The following is a 15,000-nucleotide window of genomic DNA, read 5'->3' as shown; positions in this document are numbered from 1 at the left end:
TAGCTATTTAGCAGTCTTATGGCTTGGGGATCGAAGCTCTTCAGGAGCCTGCTGGTGTCAGACGTGTTGCTCTGGCATCGCTTGTCTTGTGGAAGCAGAGAGAACATCTGGATCAGTACAAAAACAGCATTTGAGAGACGTGCTCAGAAACCATTTGTGTACCAACCTCTAGTCTGCCCATCACTTCATGGTGTTGCCCTTTTACTGGTCTGCCAATGTATCGTCATCCATGTGTCAGTATCTCCCTCCACAGGACTACAGTATGTGAAAACTTGTAATACACTAATTCTATAAGGCCGGGATCAACTCTGCTCTGTGTTCTCAATGGAAATGACAGAATAATGAATGGTAGTTTACATATTTTATTGTTTATTGCAGGAATATATCTTCCGTTTGGAGCCGGGCAAGGTGGATTCGGGTAAAGGCAAATGTCCTTACGACCCTAAACTCAACAGCGTCTCAGCTTTGATCAGTAAGTTCCTGTTTATCTCCTTTCTCTCAGCTCACTTCTTCCATTATTGGAAGACTTGAATGTCTTTCTATGGAAACAAAAGGTTTGTTTCCCGTCAAGGTTTATTCCTCTCTTCCCCAAGGAATGTTTGGGGTCAGTCCAACCCTTGTGGAAGCTATTACTGCACCATTGGCTAGTCACACTCTGGAGCTTGTTGATTCAAATACTTCTGCCTCTTTTCATGTGCAGCTACCCTGTGGTGACGTTAACTGTCCCATTGTCACATTATTGTCATAATCAAAAAGAGTGTACTGCAAAGTTATTTGCTGGATTGAACATTCTTGATGGGTAAAGCATGCATCGGTATGTAAGGTCTCATATCAGTAGGTGGTCTGGTGTTGTCAGCAGCTTAAAGGCAGGTGGTCAGACTTGGCAGTTGACCTCTTCCTCTCTGGCTTGACTCCACTGACCTCCCAGCCACCCAGAGTTGTGTGACACTACCCATGACCCCCCTCTGTGACCTCCTATGTCAGCCCCAGTGGTGGAAAAAGTACCCAATTGTCACACTTGAGTAAAAGTGAAGATATCTTAACAGAAAATGACTCAAGTAAAATTGAAAGTCACCCAGCAAAATACTACTTGAGTAAAAGTTTTTTTAAAGTATTTGCTTTTAAATATGGTTAAGTATCAAAAGTAAAAGTATAAATCATTTAGAATTCCTTACATTAACACTTCTTCAGGATTGGTGTTCCCGTCCACGGGATGTTTGAGTTAATGTAGGCTAATGCGATTAGCATGAGGTTTTAAGTAACAAGAACATTTTCCAGGATACAGACTTATCACAGAAAGCTTAAATTCTTGTTAATCTAACTGCACTGTCCAATTTACAGTAGCTATTACAGTGAAATAATATCATACTATTGTTTGAGGAGAGTGCCCAATTTTAAACATGAAAAGTTATTAATAAACAAATTAGGCACATTTGGGCAGTCTTGATACAACATTTTTAACAGAAATGCAATGGTTCATTGGATCAGTCAAAAAAATTGCACATACACTGATGCCATCTAGTGACCTAAATCTAAATTGCACCTGGGCTGGAATAACACGTTATGGCCTTTCTCTTGCATTTCAAAGATGATGGTACACATTTTTTTACCATTTTCCTGTCCTGCAAAGCCTTCAAAATGTAACGAGTACTTTTGGCTGTCAGGGAAAATGTATGGAGTAAAAAGTACATTACTTTCTTTAGGAATGTCGTCAAAAATATAAATGGTTAAGTACAGATACTCCAAAAACTACTTAAATAGTACTTTACACCACTGAGTAAAAGTAAAGATACCTTTAATAGAAAGAAAATGACTTAAGTAAAAGTCGTGGTAAGTAAAATACTACTTGAGTAATGGTCAAAAAGTATTTGGTTTTAAATATACTTAAGTATAATTTCAAATAGCTTATATTAAGCAAACCAGACAGCACAATTTTATTTTTTACATTTTATTTACAGATAGGCAGGGGCACACTCCAATACTCAGACATGATATACAATTAAAGTATTAGTGTTTAGTGAGTCTACCAAATCAGAAGCAGTAGGGATGACCAGGGATGTTCTCTTGATGTTGTAAGTGTGTGAATCCTGTCCTGCTAGGCATTCAAAATGTAATGAGTACTTTTGGGTGTCAGGGAAAATGTATGGAGTAAAAAGTAAATATTATTTTTAGGAATGTAGAGAAGTAAAAGTAACAGTTGACAAAAATCTTAATATTAAAGTACAGATACCCCCCAAACCCATTTAAATACTACTTTAAAGTATTTTTACTAAAGTACTTTACACCACCGGTCAGCCCACACCTAGAGCTGACCTGGGTGAAACTACCAAGCATCCACTTACTGCAGCAACTCAGCTATTACATAACCGACCTACAATGTGGCCAGAGTCATACTGTACCACACAAATTCAAAACAAGGAATTCCTCTGTTATAGATTTCAATGTACCTCTCTTGGTATTTCTGTCGTGTTTGGTCGCTATGGTGAAGAGGTTCAATCTGATCCGATTGTAGAAGGAAAATGCTGTCTTGTCTTTAGGGAGATCTGTCAACTCTCTAAGCAGGTCCCATACTGGGGCAGCGCCTGCTCACTCACACTCAGCCACAATCAACTGGGAGTGGGCATTTCCCAGGTCTCCACCCGACACTGTTAGCATGGCCTGCGCCAATGACCACATCCTCACATCCTGCCCCAGGTCCCCAGTGTCTACCCTGGGATCTATCTCCTCTTTGTCCAGCCTGACCCTGGCCACCAGCTGAGGGCTACTGTTGGTTATGGTGAGCGGAGGGATACAGTGTGTTCCTGCCCTAAAGAAAACAGGGACATATCTCCATAACAAAGGACTGTAGTCACTAATCACCTGTGGTTTCCTTCCTGTCAACCTCTTTGTTATTGTCTTTCTATGATCTTCCCATTGATTTCTCTCTCTCTCTCTCTCTCACCCCTTCTCTCTCAATTCAATTTCAATTTAAGGGCTTTATTGGCATGGTAAACATATGTTTACATTGCCAAAACAAGTGAAATAGATAATAAACACTTAATGAAATAAACAATAAAAAATGAACAGTAAACATTACACTTCCAAAAGTTCCAAAAGAATAAAAACATTTCAAATGTCATATTATGTCTAAAAGTGGGTTCTCTCTCTCTCTCTCTCTCTCTCTCTCTCTCTCTCTCTCTCTCTCTCTCTCTCTCTCTCTCTCTCTCTGTGATTGACAGATGGGGAGCTCTACGCGGGGGTCTACATTGACTTCATGGGGACAGACGCGTCCATTTTCCGTACTCTGGGGAAACAGACAGCCATGAGGACGGACCAATACAACTCCAAATGGTTAAATGGTAACGTCTAACGTCTCATCCTGACAAACATCATCTCTCTATGGCGTTTGTCTTTATACTTCCGTTGTGTGTCAATCGATTCCTCAGTCTCTACATTCTGGTGCTGTCTCACAGTACCTATCTCATACTGTATATATGGCTCTGGTCCAAGCCTCTAGCTGTTCCAGCCATTAGAAGGTCAACCATACCTATCACATCAAACCAGTAATGCCTGCACTCAACTCACCGAGTGCCTTTTCTAGGAACTGTTAAGGAAACGTTTCTCCTCACTGTCATGCGTCAGCCTCGACACATGCTGTATGTGCTGTGGCCGAGTCATCCTTGGTTTGTTCTAATGCATACATGTCTGCTGGCATTTCATCATGTATGGATTGCTCTTTGTTGGATCCGGGTCTCTTATTCTCCATAGTCTAAAGTTACGAGACTGTACACATTAGTTCTGCTGGCTGGGTGGGTGGGTTTGGGAGGTCAGTGTTGCCACCTTTGATTATTTCAGAGTAGGGCTGGGTCCCAGGCAGTTCTCCAAAGTGACCCTGTTGCCCCCCCAACCGTCTACCAGCAGGAGGCATACCCCATCCCCTCCTGAGTCCTGTTTATCAGCCCCAGGGCCACACTAGGACATCCTGCTCTTCCAATATGGCTTAATGTTCCCCACCCTCCACAGGGTCTGCCCCCATTTGGGTTGTGTCTCTGTAGCAGCAGGGAGGACCGGGTTTATTTGATGTGTCCAGCAGTGCCCCAATCAGTGAGCCAGCATGAGAAGAGAGGGCGACGCCATATTGTGCTCATAGAGTGAGAATAATGAGGGATATTTGGAATGTACAGCAGTGACATGAGCTCAAATTTAGGCCTCAATTGACTCTCACTAGCATCTGTCTCATTATCAGCTCTCTCTCTCTCTCTCTCTCTCTCTCTCTCTCTCTCTCTCTCTCTCTCTCTCTCTCTCTCTCTCTCTCTCTCTCTCTCTCTCTCTCTCTCTCTCTCTCTCTCTCTCTCCCTCTTTCTCTCTCTTTCTTTCTCTCCCTCCCTCTCTCTCTCTCTCCCTCCCTCTCTTTCTTTCTTTCTCTCTCTCCCTCTCTCTCTCTCTCTCTCTCCCTCCCTCCCTCTCTCTCTCTCTCTCTCTCTCTCTCTCTCTCTCTCTCTCTCTCTCTCTCTCTCTCTCTCTCTCTCTCCCTCCCTCCCTCTCTCTCTCTCTCTCTCTCTCTCTCTCTCTCTCTCTCCCTCTCTCTCTCTCTCTTTCTCTCGCACTTTCTCTGTCTTTCAGATCCCACATTCATCAAGGCACACCTCATTCCAGACAGTGCTGAGAAGAACGATGACAAGCTCTACTTCTTCTTCCGGGAGAAGGCTTCAGAGATGGGCCAGAGCCCCATGGCCCAGTCCAGGATAGGCAGGATCTGTCTGGTAAGTGGCCATCATAACCACATACTGTAACTCATTATCTGCAAAAAATACAGTCAATAAGAACGTGAAAGAGGTCATATTTTGACCCTTGCCTCATTTTGTCACCTTTGACCCTGCGAACCCAGTACCCCGCCACTAATGATACTGAGACATCCCCAGAGTAGAGGGGTCTCCTTGGAAACTCTGCATAAATGTATGAATGTATCTTAGCATTCAACACAGTCAGACATAAAACAACACAGCCCTGACCCCCCCCCCCCCCTTCCTCAACAGCCAATGAGCAGTCTAAGAAACCCAAACTAAAGGGAATGCTGTTGTCCCCTTGTGATAAACTGTTGGAGTGGGAGAGTTTGCCTTTGGCCTCCAGTATTTACACATAAGCGCAAACATACACATACACACTCAGGGTAATGTTTATCTAATGATGTATGTATGTCCCAGTGGTTGCCGTGACTCAGAACGTTGTTTATCCTTAGAGGGGGACCCTGGGCTGTGTGCAAGCCTTCCCCCTCTCGCTGCACGCCTCGTAATGGACCCTAGGGACGCTGGTTCTTGCCTGTGTCTGGATCCTAAGCCCCTGTCCTCTGATGACTCCCACTAGACATAGCACTACTGGCATAGATACACATACAAATACATGGTAGAAAAAGCACACAACTTGATCAAATTTTTAGTACATCACTATAAAAGCTACAACATAATGGAATATAACTTTGGATTTGGATGATGATTATTATATTAGTCCAATATAAATTGTGGCACAAATAGCATTCTCTGATTTTTCCACTTGAACATTGTCTCTCAAACTCCTAATTTCTCTGTTCAACAAGTCTAGAAGATGTTTTGTAATGTACAAGGAGTTCTGGATTGGGAATAATTGTCAACGCGTTTCACCTCACTCCCTTCACTCTCTGCAGGGGTTGGCGTCTGTCCACAACAGATGGGGCAGACAGACTGAAACACAGCTGATGGTTTCACTCTCGGCTTCTCTCTAAACTAGTGTTGGCTGCTAGTTGTCTAAAACAGCTGTTGATTTGGATCTTTGGACCGGTCCACTTGTGGTGTTTGTGTAGGGGTCAGGTGTGAGTGACACTGCCTTTTGTCCCCCCCCCCCTTGCAGAATGATGATGGTGGACACTGCTGTCTGGTCAACAAGTGGAGCACTTTCCTGAAAGCCAGACTCATTTGCTCGGTACCTGGAGTGGACGGCATAGAGACCCACTTTGATGAGCTCCGTAAGTAGGCTGAATTTTTACAACAGTGGTATAACCCAATTGTTAAGTTATGTTCTTAAGGCTCGCACACATCCCACCGAATGTGGTTCTGGCGTTCATCTACCGATTGTTCAACACGCTGTGTTTTACGGACCACTGCTGACTGACTGACAACATTTTCATGCGATTCAATCGGTGCGCACTCGTTAATCAAATTTACAACCGGCACTCTGTTCAGAGGTGCTAAGTACTCTCGTTATTGGTGTGTCCGAGCCCTTGCACTAACTTCCCAGTTTTCCTCAAGTTTTGTCTTACTCCTCTGCTCCCTCATCTTCTAAACACTAAACATAGTCAGCCGCACATGAAAGCGACAACATGTAAAATGACCAACCATCCATTCAGACCCCACTCTGCAATCATACTGTGATATCTCTGTAACATCCGAGTTCTTTTGAACCGTTTCAAAGTGCACTCCTGTTTCGTTTGGGCTTTGAAACGGACACTGTGTGTGTGTGTGTGTGTGTGTGTGCGTGCGTGCGTGCGTGCGTGCGTGCGTGCGTGCGTGCGTGTGTGTGTTCTGGTTCGACACACATCCGCCCATACAGGAATCATGTGTCTGGATTCTAGAGTTCTGTAACATTGTGGCGTCTGGGATTCTGCTGTCCAATATTCCATCATTGTGGGAGCAGATCTTACACGAGAGTCTACCTGGAGAATGAAAGCTCCTATGTGACCAAGTGACCGGGCTAGTCGAAAAACAAGAGTCTACTGTACGTAGGGTTACTGCTGACCTTTACCGTAGCCAAACAGGGATTTCTCACAGACAGTAACTCTTCCATTTTGTTTTAACATATACCATGTCTTCAGCTTTCCTTTCTGGTATAGTTTGATTTAGCGCCCCCAAAAAAAAGGAAATTGGCAAAGCGTTTATGACTGCTCCAACGTTGTAACGATGGGTCTGTAAAATCATTGTACTCTTCTTCTCTGCGCTTGTAAACCAAAGGAAAGGGGAATTCTGAGGAAGGTACTGCAGGGATCAAGATACCGCTGTCCCACCCAGCTTGCAGCCTGTTTTGCTTTAGACATCAACATCGCTCCTGTATGATAAGCATGTCTGGGTTCAGGTTGGCTCAATCAGACAGCAGTGGAAGTGCTGAGGGTAGAGGTGTGTGTGGAGGTGTCTGGGGAGGACTGGTAATGAAGCGCAGGGCTTTACGGTCTGTCTCTGAACCAGCCAGGGGGGAGCTCCTTGCAGGGTTACAGGGGTCACCCCTGCCTGTCAATCACATCTCTCCACTCACATGACTGGTGGCTCACCGTCTCAGGGAAACATTAGTGTGATGCGCTGTGCTGTGGAGGTCGGACTCTGAGGAGACTTGAGCGCTCTCCTTGAAATGATTATGAACACTAGTTATTAGTAGGACAGTCAAATGCAAATCACAACAACTGATTTTGTTTTATTGCAGGTCATTTGTTTTCACTGATTCTGTTTGTTTTATACTATAGCTGTTTTATACTATAGCTGTTTTATACTATAGCTGTTTTATACTATAGCCCAGTGGAGGCTCATTTTAGCTTTAGCCTGAGGGCTGTGAATGACCACTTTTGATACCACATGTCTACCCAAACCACTCACTTATGTTGAGCAATTCGTACTCATTTCTTTGTCAATGTAAATGTCCCATCTGCAGGTCAATTGCAGTCCAGGTCACTCTCAGTGAGGGTCATAGTAGGCTTGTCACCCCTGAACGTTTAGCTACCCACCACACGTCTGTCTGTGGTTTGGTTTCTCACAACCACTACCATCAGGCAGCCTATAGCAGAGAGGGGTTCAGAGTGGGGCTGAGGGGGTGGTTGAGGGGGATGGTGAGAGGGGGCTGAGGGGGTGGGGGTGGGCTGATAGGGGGTGGTGAGGGCAGAGATGGGAGTAAAGTCAGATGTTGAGAAAGTCTTCTTGTCTTTCCAGGCCAGCATTGGAACTACTGTATGTAGAGTAGAGTCTGAAAAGGAAGACAGATTGGGGGAGGGGGGGGGGGAGTGAGTTTGCAGGTTTCCACACAGTGTCTCTGTCAGAGTAAATTATTTTTTTATTGCCTTTTCAAAAGGGTAAAGGGGGGAAAGGAACATTTGGTTTCTGGTTCATTTCATAGTTCCTTATAATAACAGAAAGGGCAAAACCTCAGAAGCCACCTCTTTCCCTTCCTTCGACAGTCAAAGTTCTTTATCATCTGCCCTTCTTTTTCTCGTAGTCGTCGTTCGTGAGCAATGGGCTTTTGTGCGGACATTTTGAATACATATTTTTCTGTGTCACCAAGGGAGTCGTGTGGTTTTTATTTGTGTTTGCTGTTGTAACGCTGTGCAGTCAGATTGGGTCCCTAGGCTTAGAGACCATATATACAGTACCATCTGACCGTCATCAGACAGACGAACAGACAGAGAGAGAGCGTGTGTGTGTGTGTGTGTGTGTATTAGTAACTGTTTTCCACCACCATCAACAAAACACCAAATGATGGAATTTCTCACCTTCCAATAGAGTTGTCAAGGCGCATTGAATCTGTTCTGGCCCGTGGTGATCCAACGCCCTGTTAAGACACTTTATGTTGGTGTTTCCTTTATTTTGTCAGTTACCTGTATATTATACTGCACTTCCTCGTGATATGAATGGGAATTGTATTTTGGGCATTCATAGGGAAAATGAAAGGTGCAGTAGGTTTATTGGTCTTTCATAACACCATACTGTGTACATACACATTGCAGAATAACGGCGTTTCTCTCATAGATGTGGTATTTCTGCAGGAACAATGTGCTGACTTTAGATACTCAGTGAGCCTCAAGGAGTCTTTGTCTGCTATGACACGTCAAAAAAGATCCAGCATAAAAGTCAATGATGTAACTTGTTCCAAATGTTCTTGATATCACCCCCCCCCCCCCTGTCTATAGCCAGGAGGGCTGTCAAACTGGCGTCAGATGTGTTAGGAATTTCTCTCCCGTTTACCAAAAGTTAATTCCCGTTCTCGTTTACGGCCTTTACCTGTCATTCTCTTACCCTGGCAATAAAGAAGGGATGATTTTCTCTGTGATGATTACATACATCATTTCAATGCAACTCAGTCATAGCTACAGCTTTTATTAGGGGCCATCTCTCTTTAGAAAAATAAGGAGTGGTGGTTTAAAACTCTTAAAGTTGATTCTTTGGGAGAACACTCTTAAGGCTTGATAAGGCCTTGGGCAGTAACATTTTGTTCTTCAACTTGAATCCAGAAGGGTTTGGAGAGTGTGTGATTGGAGAAACCTGCTGTTTTGTTCTTTGAGTATTTTCCATTTCAACTTGATCTTTGCCCAGAGATTTATTTGAAAAGTTCAGGGCGTGGAGCTGCTTGATATCTACGAGGCTCAATATCTTAGTAATGCCTGGCTTCATAAATGCACATGACAGAGGTTCCAGAGTTATAAATGGAGGGTATAATGTTTCCTGCCTCATCTAATCATTAGATATTCTTAGTGATTGGCATTTCCAATGACTTGTGGCTGTGGGTTAACACATCCTATCTACTCTCCCTGTCCTTGAAAGAGTCAGCCGATGTCCCCCCCACCCTCTCCTTCCCTCACTCTTTTTCTCTCGATGGAAAACATTTACCCTGGAATTGTGTTTCCAACAAGGGGCTGAAGTGTTACACTTCTCAACTGAGGTAGTCGACTCTAAATTGATTTAAATGTTCCCCATTTTTTTATATTGTTTTTCCTTTCACTTCTCGCTCATTAAACCATTGGAGGATACAGGGTCCAATTACCACAGCTCTGAGGATCATGGGAAGCATATGGCTTCCATTAAAGCCTTGTTACCCCACAGATCTCCATTTCTTACCTTCCCCCTCTGAGACCCAGGAATTGGGGTCTGCTCTGGAAGCGTTCTGATTCAGGACCCCACAGTGGCCGGAAAGCCTGCTGACTTAACTAACCACTGCTGTGCTGTCCAATCCAAAAAGGGCTTCCCCTTGAACCCGCCTCCTGTCCAGGAAGTAGTAACTGTCCGTATGTCACGCTTTGAATTAGATCTGGTTGCTCAGGAATCCCAGGTGGAATAATAGAGCCTCCGGGTTGACTAAGAGAGAGAGAGAGAAGAGAATAGACTCCATCCTTCAATGTTTATCTCAGATTACCACTGCTTTACCAGAGTCCTTCGTACTGTTATTGTACAGTGAGAGCGTAAGACATTTTGCAGTGCCACTTTTGGTAATGTGTAATTCTCGCTTTGTCTAACAGGGGACGTGTTCATCCAGCCAACTCAGGACACCAAGAATCCTGTCATCTATGGCGTGTTCTCAGTTTCAGGGTGAGTCACGGACTGTGTGCCTCTGTGTCCCCCCCTTAATTAAATCGCATTTCCACAAGTATCTGTCTCCATTAAAGGACGTGTAGAATAGATGTTTTTTTTTGGGGGGGGGGGGGGGGTTCCTCCCGTGGTTTCCCGTCTCCCATCAATATTCATCATGCCCAAAGGCGCCTCTGTAACACGGCCTGTTATTGAAAAAGCCTATTCCACACAGTCTGCTCTGCACACTAAAAAGGCAGAGGAGGAAGTCGGTCGGGAAGGGGTTCTCCAGTGAGAGACTTGACCTGTGTTCCCACATAGCTGGGCTTTGATAACAAGTCATCAGTCAGCAGCACAGCATTAGGAGTCAAGGAATCGGCTCGCGGCTCCTGCCCCAGCATATACAGCGGGAGATTTTGAGTGGAGGATGCACACACGGAGAGTTCGCTCTCACACTCACGCCCATACCCGTGATATACGGTCTGATGTACCACGCCTGTCAGCCAATCAGCATTCAGGGCTCAAGCCATCCAGTTTTTAATGTACTGTATATGTTTCCCTGACTCACGCAAGGCCTCAATACTAACTCGCAATAATCACCCCCCCCCCCCCCCCCTTAAAGCCCAGTTGATCAGAACTACTGTAGTGCTAATGATAGGGCCCTCGACGGAAGATACTAATATAATGCCGTGCTGTACACCCACCACAGCACAGCAGAGATGATTAGCTTGGCTGTGTGTGGGTGTTTGCATGTTAGTGTGTCAGACAGCCTGTCTGCGGCGGAGAGTGTTCGTGCGGCATCGTAATGCTGGAGTACGCCTGCTTCGTGTCTCTGAGTTGGGATGCGAGTTGATTCTATGAGCGGGAGAATGTAGCTAATTGCTCGCAGAGTGAGTAGTAAATCCCATGTCTCCTTAAAGCTGTCTGTCCCCTTTGGTGTTTCTGACCCTCCTCATCCCTTCACCCTGCAGGTCAGTGTTTAAGGGCTCAGCAGTGTGTGTCTATTCCATGGCTGATATCCGTCAGGTCTTCAATGGACCCTATGCTCACAAGGAGGGGCCCAACTACCAGTGGGTGGCCTACACTGGGAAGATCCCTTACCCTCGGCCTGGGACGGTGAGTGACATGCAGAGGGTTTACACACACAGACATATATATATTTGTAAATTCAATTAAATAATACATTTAACATGGCTGGTTCTGCCCTCTTGCTAAACCCAGTGTCCCGGAGGTACGTTCACCCCCAACATGAAGTCCACTAAGGATTACCCAGACGAGGTGATTAACTTCATGCGGAACCACCCCACCATGTACCACGCTGTATACCCAATACACAAGCGCCCCCTTGTGGTCCGGAACAACGTGGACTATGAGTTCACCACCATCACCGTGGACCAGGTGGCCGCTGCCGATGGGAGCTACGAGGTCCTATTCCTGGGGACAGGTCAGTGCTCTGAGCGCCCGCCTGTTGGTTGATTTGATAGACTTGTTATTGTATGTGTGTTTTCACATCTGTGATTAGATTCAGAGATCTCAAACAATCTACGATCTGGGGAACCTATTGTGGTTAGGATTTTGTTAGAAGTGCTTGTCTTCTCAAAGACTGGAGAACATATAGCCTACTATCTTTGCAGACGGGAGAGTTACTGTAATTTGAGTTACTGTAATTTGAGTTACTGTAATTGTTTTGGGAATGTACGGTAGAACTACCCTGGTCATCGTCTGGCAGTACTTCACACAGCCTCTCCCTATGGCCATAAATCATGTGGATCTGAGGGTGGGAGCTGGGAACCACTAGGGCTGCTGACTTTACGGTGTTCAGCCAGGTGATGAATGGATCCTGTTTGTCGAACACTGTACAAAACGAGGGGGATCCTTCTATTATCCTCATGGCATTTGACCTTATATGACAAATGTTTTGGAGGGATGTGGATATGAGTAGAGGATGTGTGAGGGAGGGAGCAGGCCAGAGAGGACTAGATTAGAGGTTAACTTGATCACTCCTCTAGGCAGAGATGGGCAGTATTTCTGTTACATTTATTTGAAATTCGTATTTTGTCATTTGAATTACATTGGGCTACTCTCCAATGTATTTTGATATTTGGTATTTTCAAAAAACTGTATTTTGTATTTTCAAAATACAAAATACTTATATATATATATATAGCATTTTTTTAGTGGTTTGCATTTTGTGTCTCCCTTTCACCCTGCATTGGTATTAGAAGTCTGATAGGACTATAGTGTGATAAGAGTGTCTGCTAAATCAACTAAATATACATGTATATGTAAAAATAAACAACCGAAAAGCATGTTGAGTATTATTCTAATGAGCTCCGCCCTGAAACAAGGCCAATAATATTACCCAGTGTGCTTTGCACTTAATTTTGGTATGTTCATTTTCACATATACATGTACTTTTTGGTCATTTAGCAAAGGATTTCCCAAACTCAGTCCTTGATCTTTAGGGTATTTTGTCATTGTATTCAGACAGGGGGACGGTTCAGAAGGTGATTGTCCTGCCCAGAGACGACCTGCAGACTGAAGAACTGGTCCTGGAGGAGGTGGAAGTGTTCAGGGTGAGTCTCTCTTTCTCTCTTCTCTGTTGTCTTTCTCACTCTCTTTATTTCACTCTCTCTCTCACTCTCTCTCTCTCTCTCTCTCTCTCTCTCTCTCTCTCTCTCTCTCTCTCTCTCTCTCTCTCTCGTAGTATCTTTCTATTTTTGTCTATTTATTTCTTTGTTCATTTGACATGCCATTGCACCAGATGTAGCTATTTTCTATTTTCATCCATAGTCTCTGGCGTATTCCTCAGATGAGAAACATTTATTGTGTGGGAACACCTTTCCAACTTCCATTCTGCTCATATAAAGATCTGCTGCTATCTTTTACGTTTCAGGTGCCAACTCCCATAACCACCATGAAGATTTCATCCAAAAGGGTAAGCTGGTACATGTTCACGGTCTGATGGCTCAGTGTCTTCCCATAAAATATCCCATGAATCAATGCAGAGTGTAAAAAGTGAATGCCAACGTCTGGATGACGCAACATTTCCCCACTTGGTCTCTCTTCCTCTCTCACTCTCTGTCTCTCCGTCACTTTCTCCCTACAGCAACAGCTGTACGTGGGTTCAGTGTTGGGTGTGACCCATCTGGCCCTCCATCGCTGTGACGTGTACGGGGAGGCGTGTGCTGACTGCTGCCTGGCCCGGGACCCTTACTGCGCCTGGGACGGCAAGTCCTGTACCCGCTACTCCGCCTCGCAGAAGAGGTGAGTTCCAAGAGAGTGCGTTTGTCTTTGTCTGTTGCTCGTCTGTCGGGAACGACAACCCTTACCGATATAATGTTTTCCATCATGGCTATACTGTTTCATTTGTCCGATTTTTATTTCATTCACTGCACATTTTCAGTTTGTGGAACGTAGCGTAGTTAACCTCTTTTTATTTGGCGAATGTTGATCTGACCCCTCTAGGCGCAGCCGTCGACAGGATGTAAAGTATGGCAACCCAATCCGCCAGTGCAGAGGCTATAACTCTAACGGTGAGCTGACAAGAACACTCTAACGTATCCCAAAATAGACACTCAAACGGTGCCGAAATGTCCACTGTGACAGAAGCGGTACACACTAGTGTCGTATGTGACTCACGGAACGTGGGTGCGGTTGACATTTCTGCCGAGGAATAGTTGACCGATTTGGTCGGTTGCAGTAAAGAGACGTTGAGAAATGAGAAATGACGCCTCAAACGTGTTTGAATAATGCTTGTGACGATGCTTTGCCACAGCCAATAAGAACACGCTGGAGATGGTGCAGTATGGGGTGGAGGGCAGCACTACGTTCCTGGAGTGTCAGGCCAGGTCCCCTCATGTGTCTCTCAAATGGCACCTGCAGAGGGAGAACAGCGACAGGAAGAAAGAGGTGAGTCGGGAACTCTCATCCCACTGCAGCTATGTACTGTATTTAGTCTTCTACTGCTTGACATCGAAAGGATAGGTCGACAATCAGAGGGACTCCTTAGTCATTGAACAATATGGCCTGCTGTTTGTGGGCGGGGGAAATGGTTGCTAAATGAGTGCAATGATAAATGAATGGCTTCTCGCTCTCCCTGCTCTTAGATCCGCTCTGAGGGCCGGACTGTGAAAACAGAGCAAGGTCTGCTGCTGCGTTCCCTCCAATCGTCCGACAGCGGCGTCTACCAGTGCACGTCCACAGAGAAGAACTTCAAACACACGCTGGTCAAGCTGCAGCTGGTGGTCCTGTCCAGCCGCACGGTCAACAGTGTCCTGGTGGAGACGGGCAACCCGGCCCTGCCACCCCTCCAGTCCAGCGCCTGGACCCCCAGCGCGGGTCAGTACAAGGACCTGCTGACCATCCTGAGCCAGCCGGAGATGGGTCTGATCAACCAGTACTGTCAGGACTACTGGCAGCTGGGAGAGGGCAGTCCGGGGGACCCCATACTGGCCATCAGCAAGGCCCGGGGACTCAAGGAGCTGAAAGAGCAGAAGAAGCCCCGCAACCGCCGGCATCACAACGATGAGGATAAGCACGAGGACGACAAAGATGAGCACACCAACCTAGCCGAGACATGAGGCCCCTGGACTTACACCACATGCCGCACACTAAGCCCCTACACCATGACACCCAGTCCCTTGTCCCCTCCGCTCTCTCCCTCTCTGCACAGCCCTCCGAAAATGGGAAAGACTTCAATTGAAAGCATTCAAAAGCAACCAGAAAGAGA

The 15,000-nt window shown here is 45.5% G+C and overlaps 1 protein-coding gene across 4 annotated transcripts in view; it reads left to right on the top strand.

Annotated features, from left to right (window-relative positions):
* LOC124031570 (semaphorin-3F-like) overlaps positions 1 to 15,000 on the top strand; it is a 74,330-nt gene that overhangs the window by 58,194 nt on the left and 1,136 nt on the right. For 2 of the 4 annotated variants that reach the window (XM_046342975.1, XM_046342972.1), the window contains 13 exons: positions 379 to 472; positions 3,219 to 3,338; positions 4,603 to 4,742; positions 5,863 to 5,977; positions 10,220 to 10,289; positions 11,240 to 11,384; positions 11,490 to 11,712; positions 12,756 to 12,844; positions 13,165 to 13,206; positions 13,378 to 13,535; positions 13,737 to 13,804; positions 14,047 to 14,180; positions 14,378 to 15,000. The exon at positions 14,378 to 15,000 is cut by the window's right edge and continues 1,136 nt beyond it. In XM_046342975.1, the coding sequence (XP_046198931.1) occupies positions 379 to 472; positions 3,219 to 3,338; positions 4,603 to 4,742; positions 5,863 to 5,977; positions 10,220 to 10,289; positions 11,240 to 11,384; positions 11,490 to 11,712; positions 12,756 to 12,844; positions 13,165 to 13,206; positions 13,378 to 13,535; positions 13,737 to 13,804; positions 14,047 to 14,180; positions 14,378 to 14,851 (1,872 nt within the window). In that variant the 3' untranslated portion in view covers positions 14,852 to 15,000. Of the gene's footprint in view, positions 1 to 378; positions 473 to 3,218; positions 3,339 to 4,602; positions 4,743 to 5,862; positions 5,978 to 10,219; positions 10,290 to 11,239; positions 11,385 to 11,489; positions 11,713 to 12,755; positions 12,845 to 13,164; positions 13,207 to 13,377; positions 13,536 to 13,721; positions 13,805 to 14,046; positions 14,181 to 14,377 lie in introns of all 4 variants that reach the window. The other 2 variants (XM_046342973.1, XM_046342971.1) reach the window with 1 other exon arrangement.

This window comes from Oncorhynchus gorbuscha, linkage group LG03, assembly GCF_021184085.1.
Source record: "Oncorhynchus gorbuscha isolate QuinsamMale2020 ecotype Even-year linkage group LG03, OgorEven_v1.0, whole genome shotgun sequence".
Classification (NCBI taxonomy): Eukaryota; Metazoa; Chordata; class Actinopteri; order Salmoniformes; family Salmonidae; genus Oncorhynchus; species Oncorhynchus gorbuscha.
Note: the sequence above shows the minus strand (reverse complement) of the source record. Positions and strands in the feature narration are given on the sequence as shown.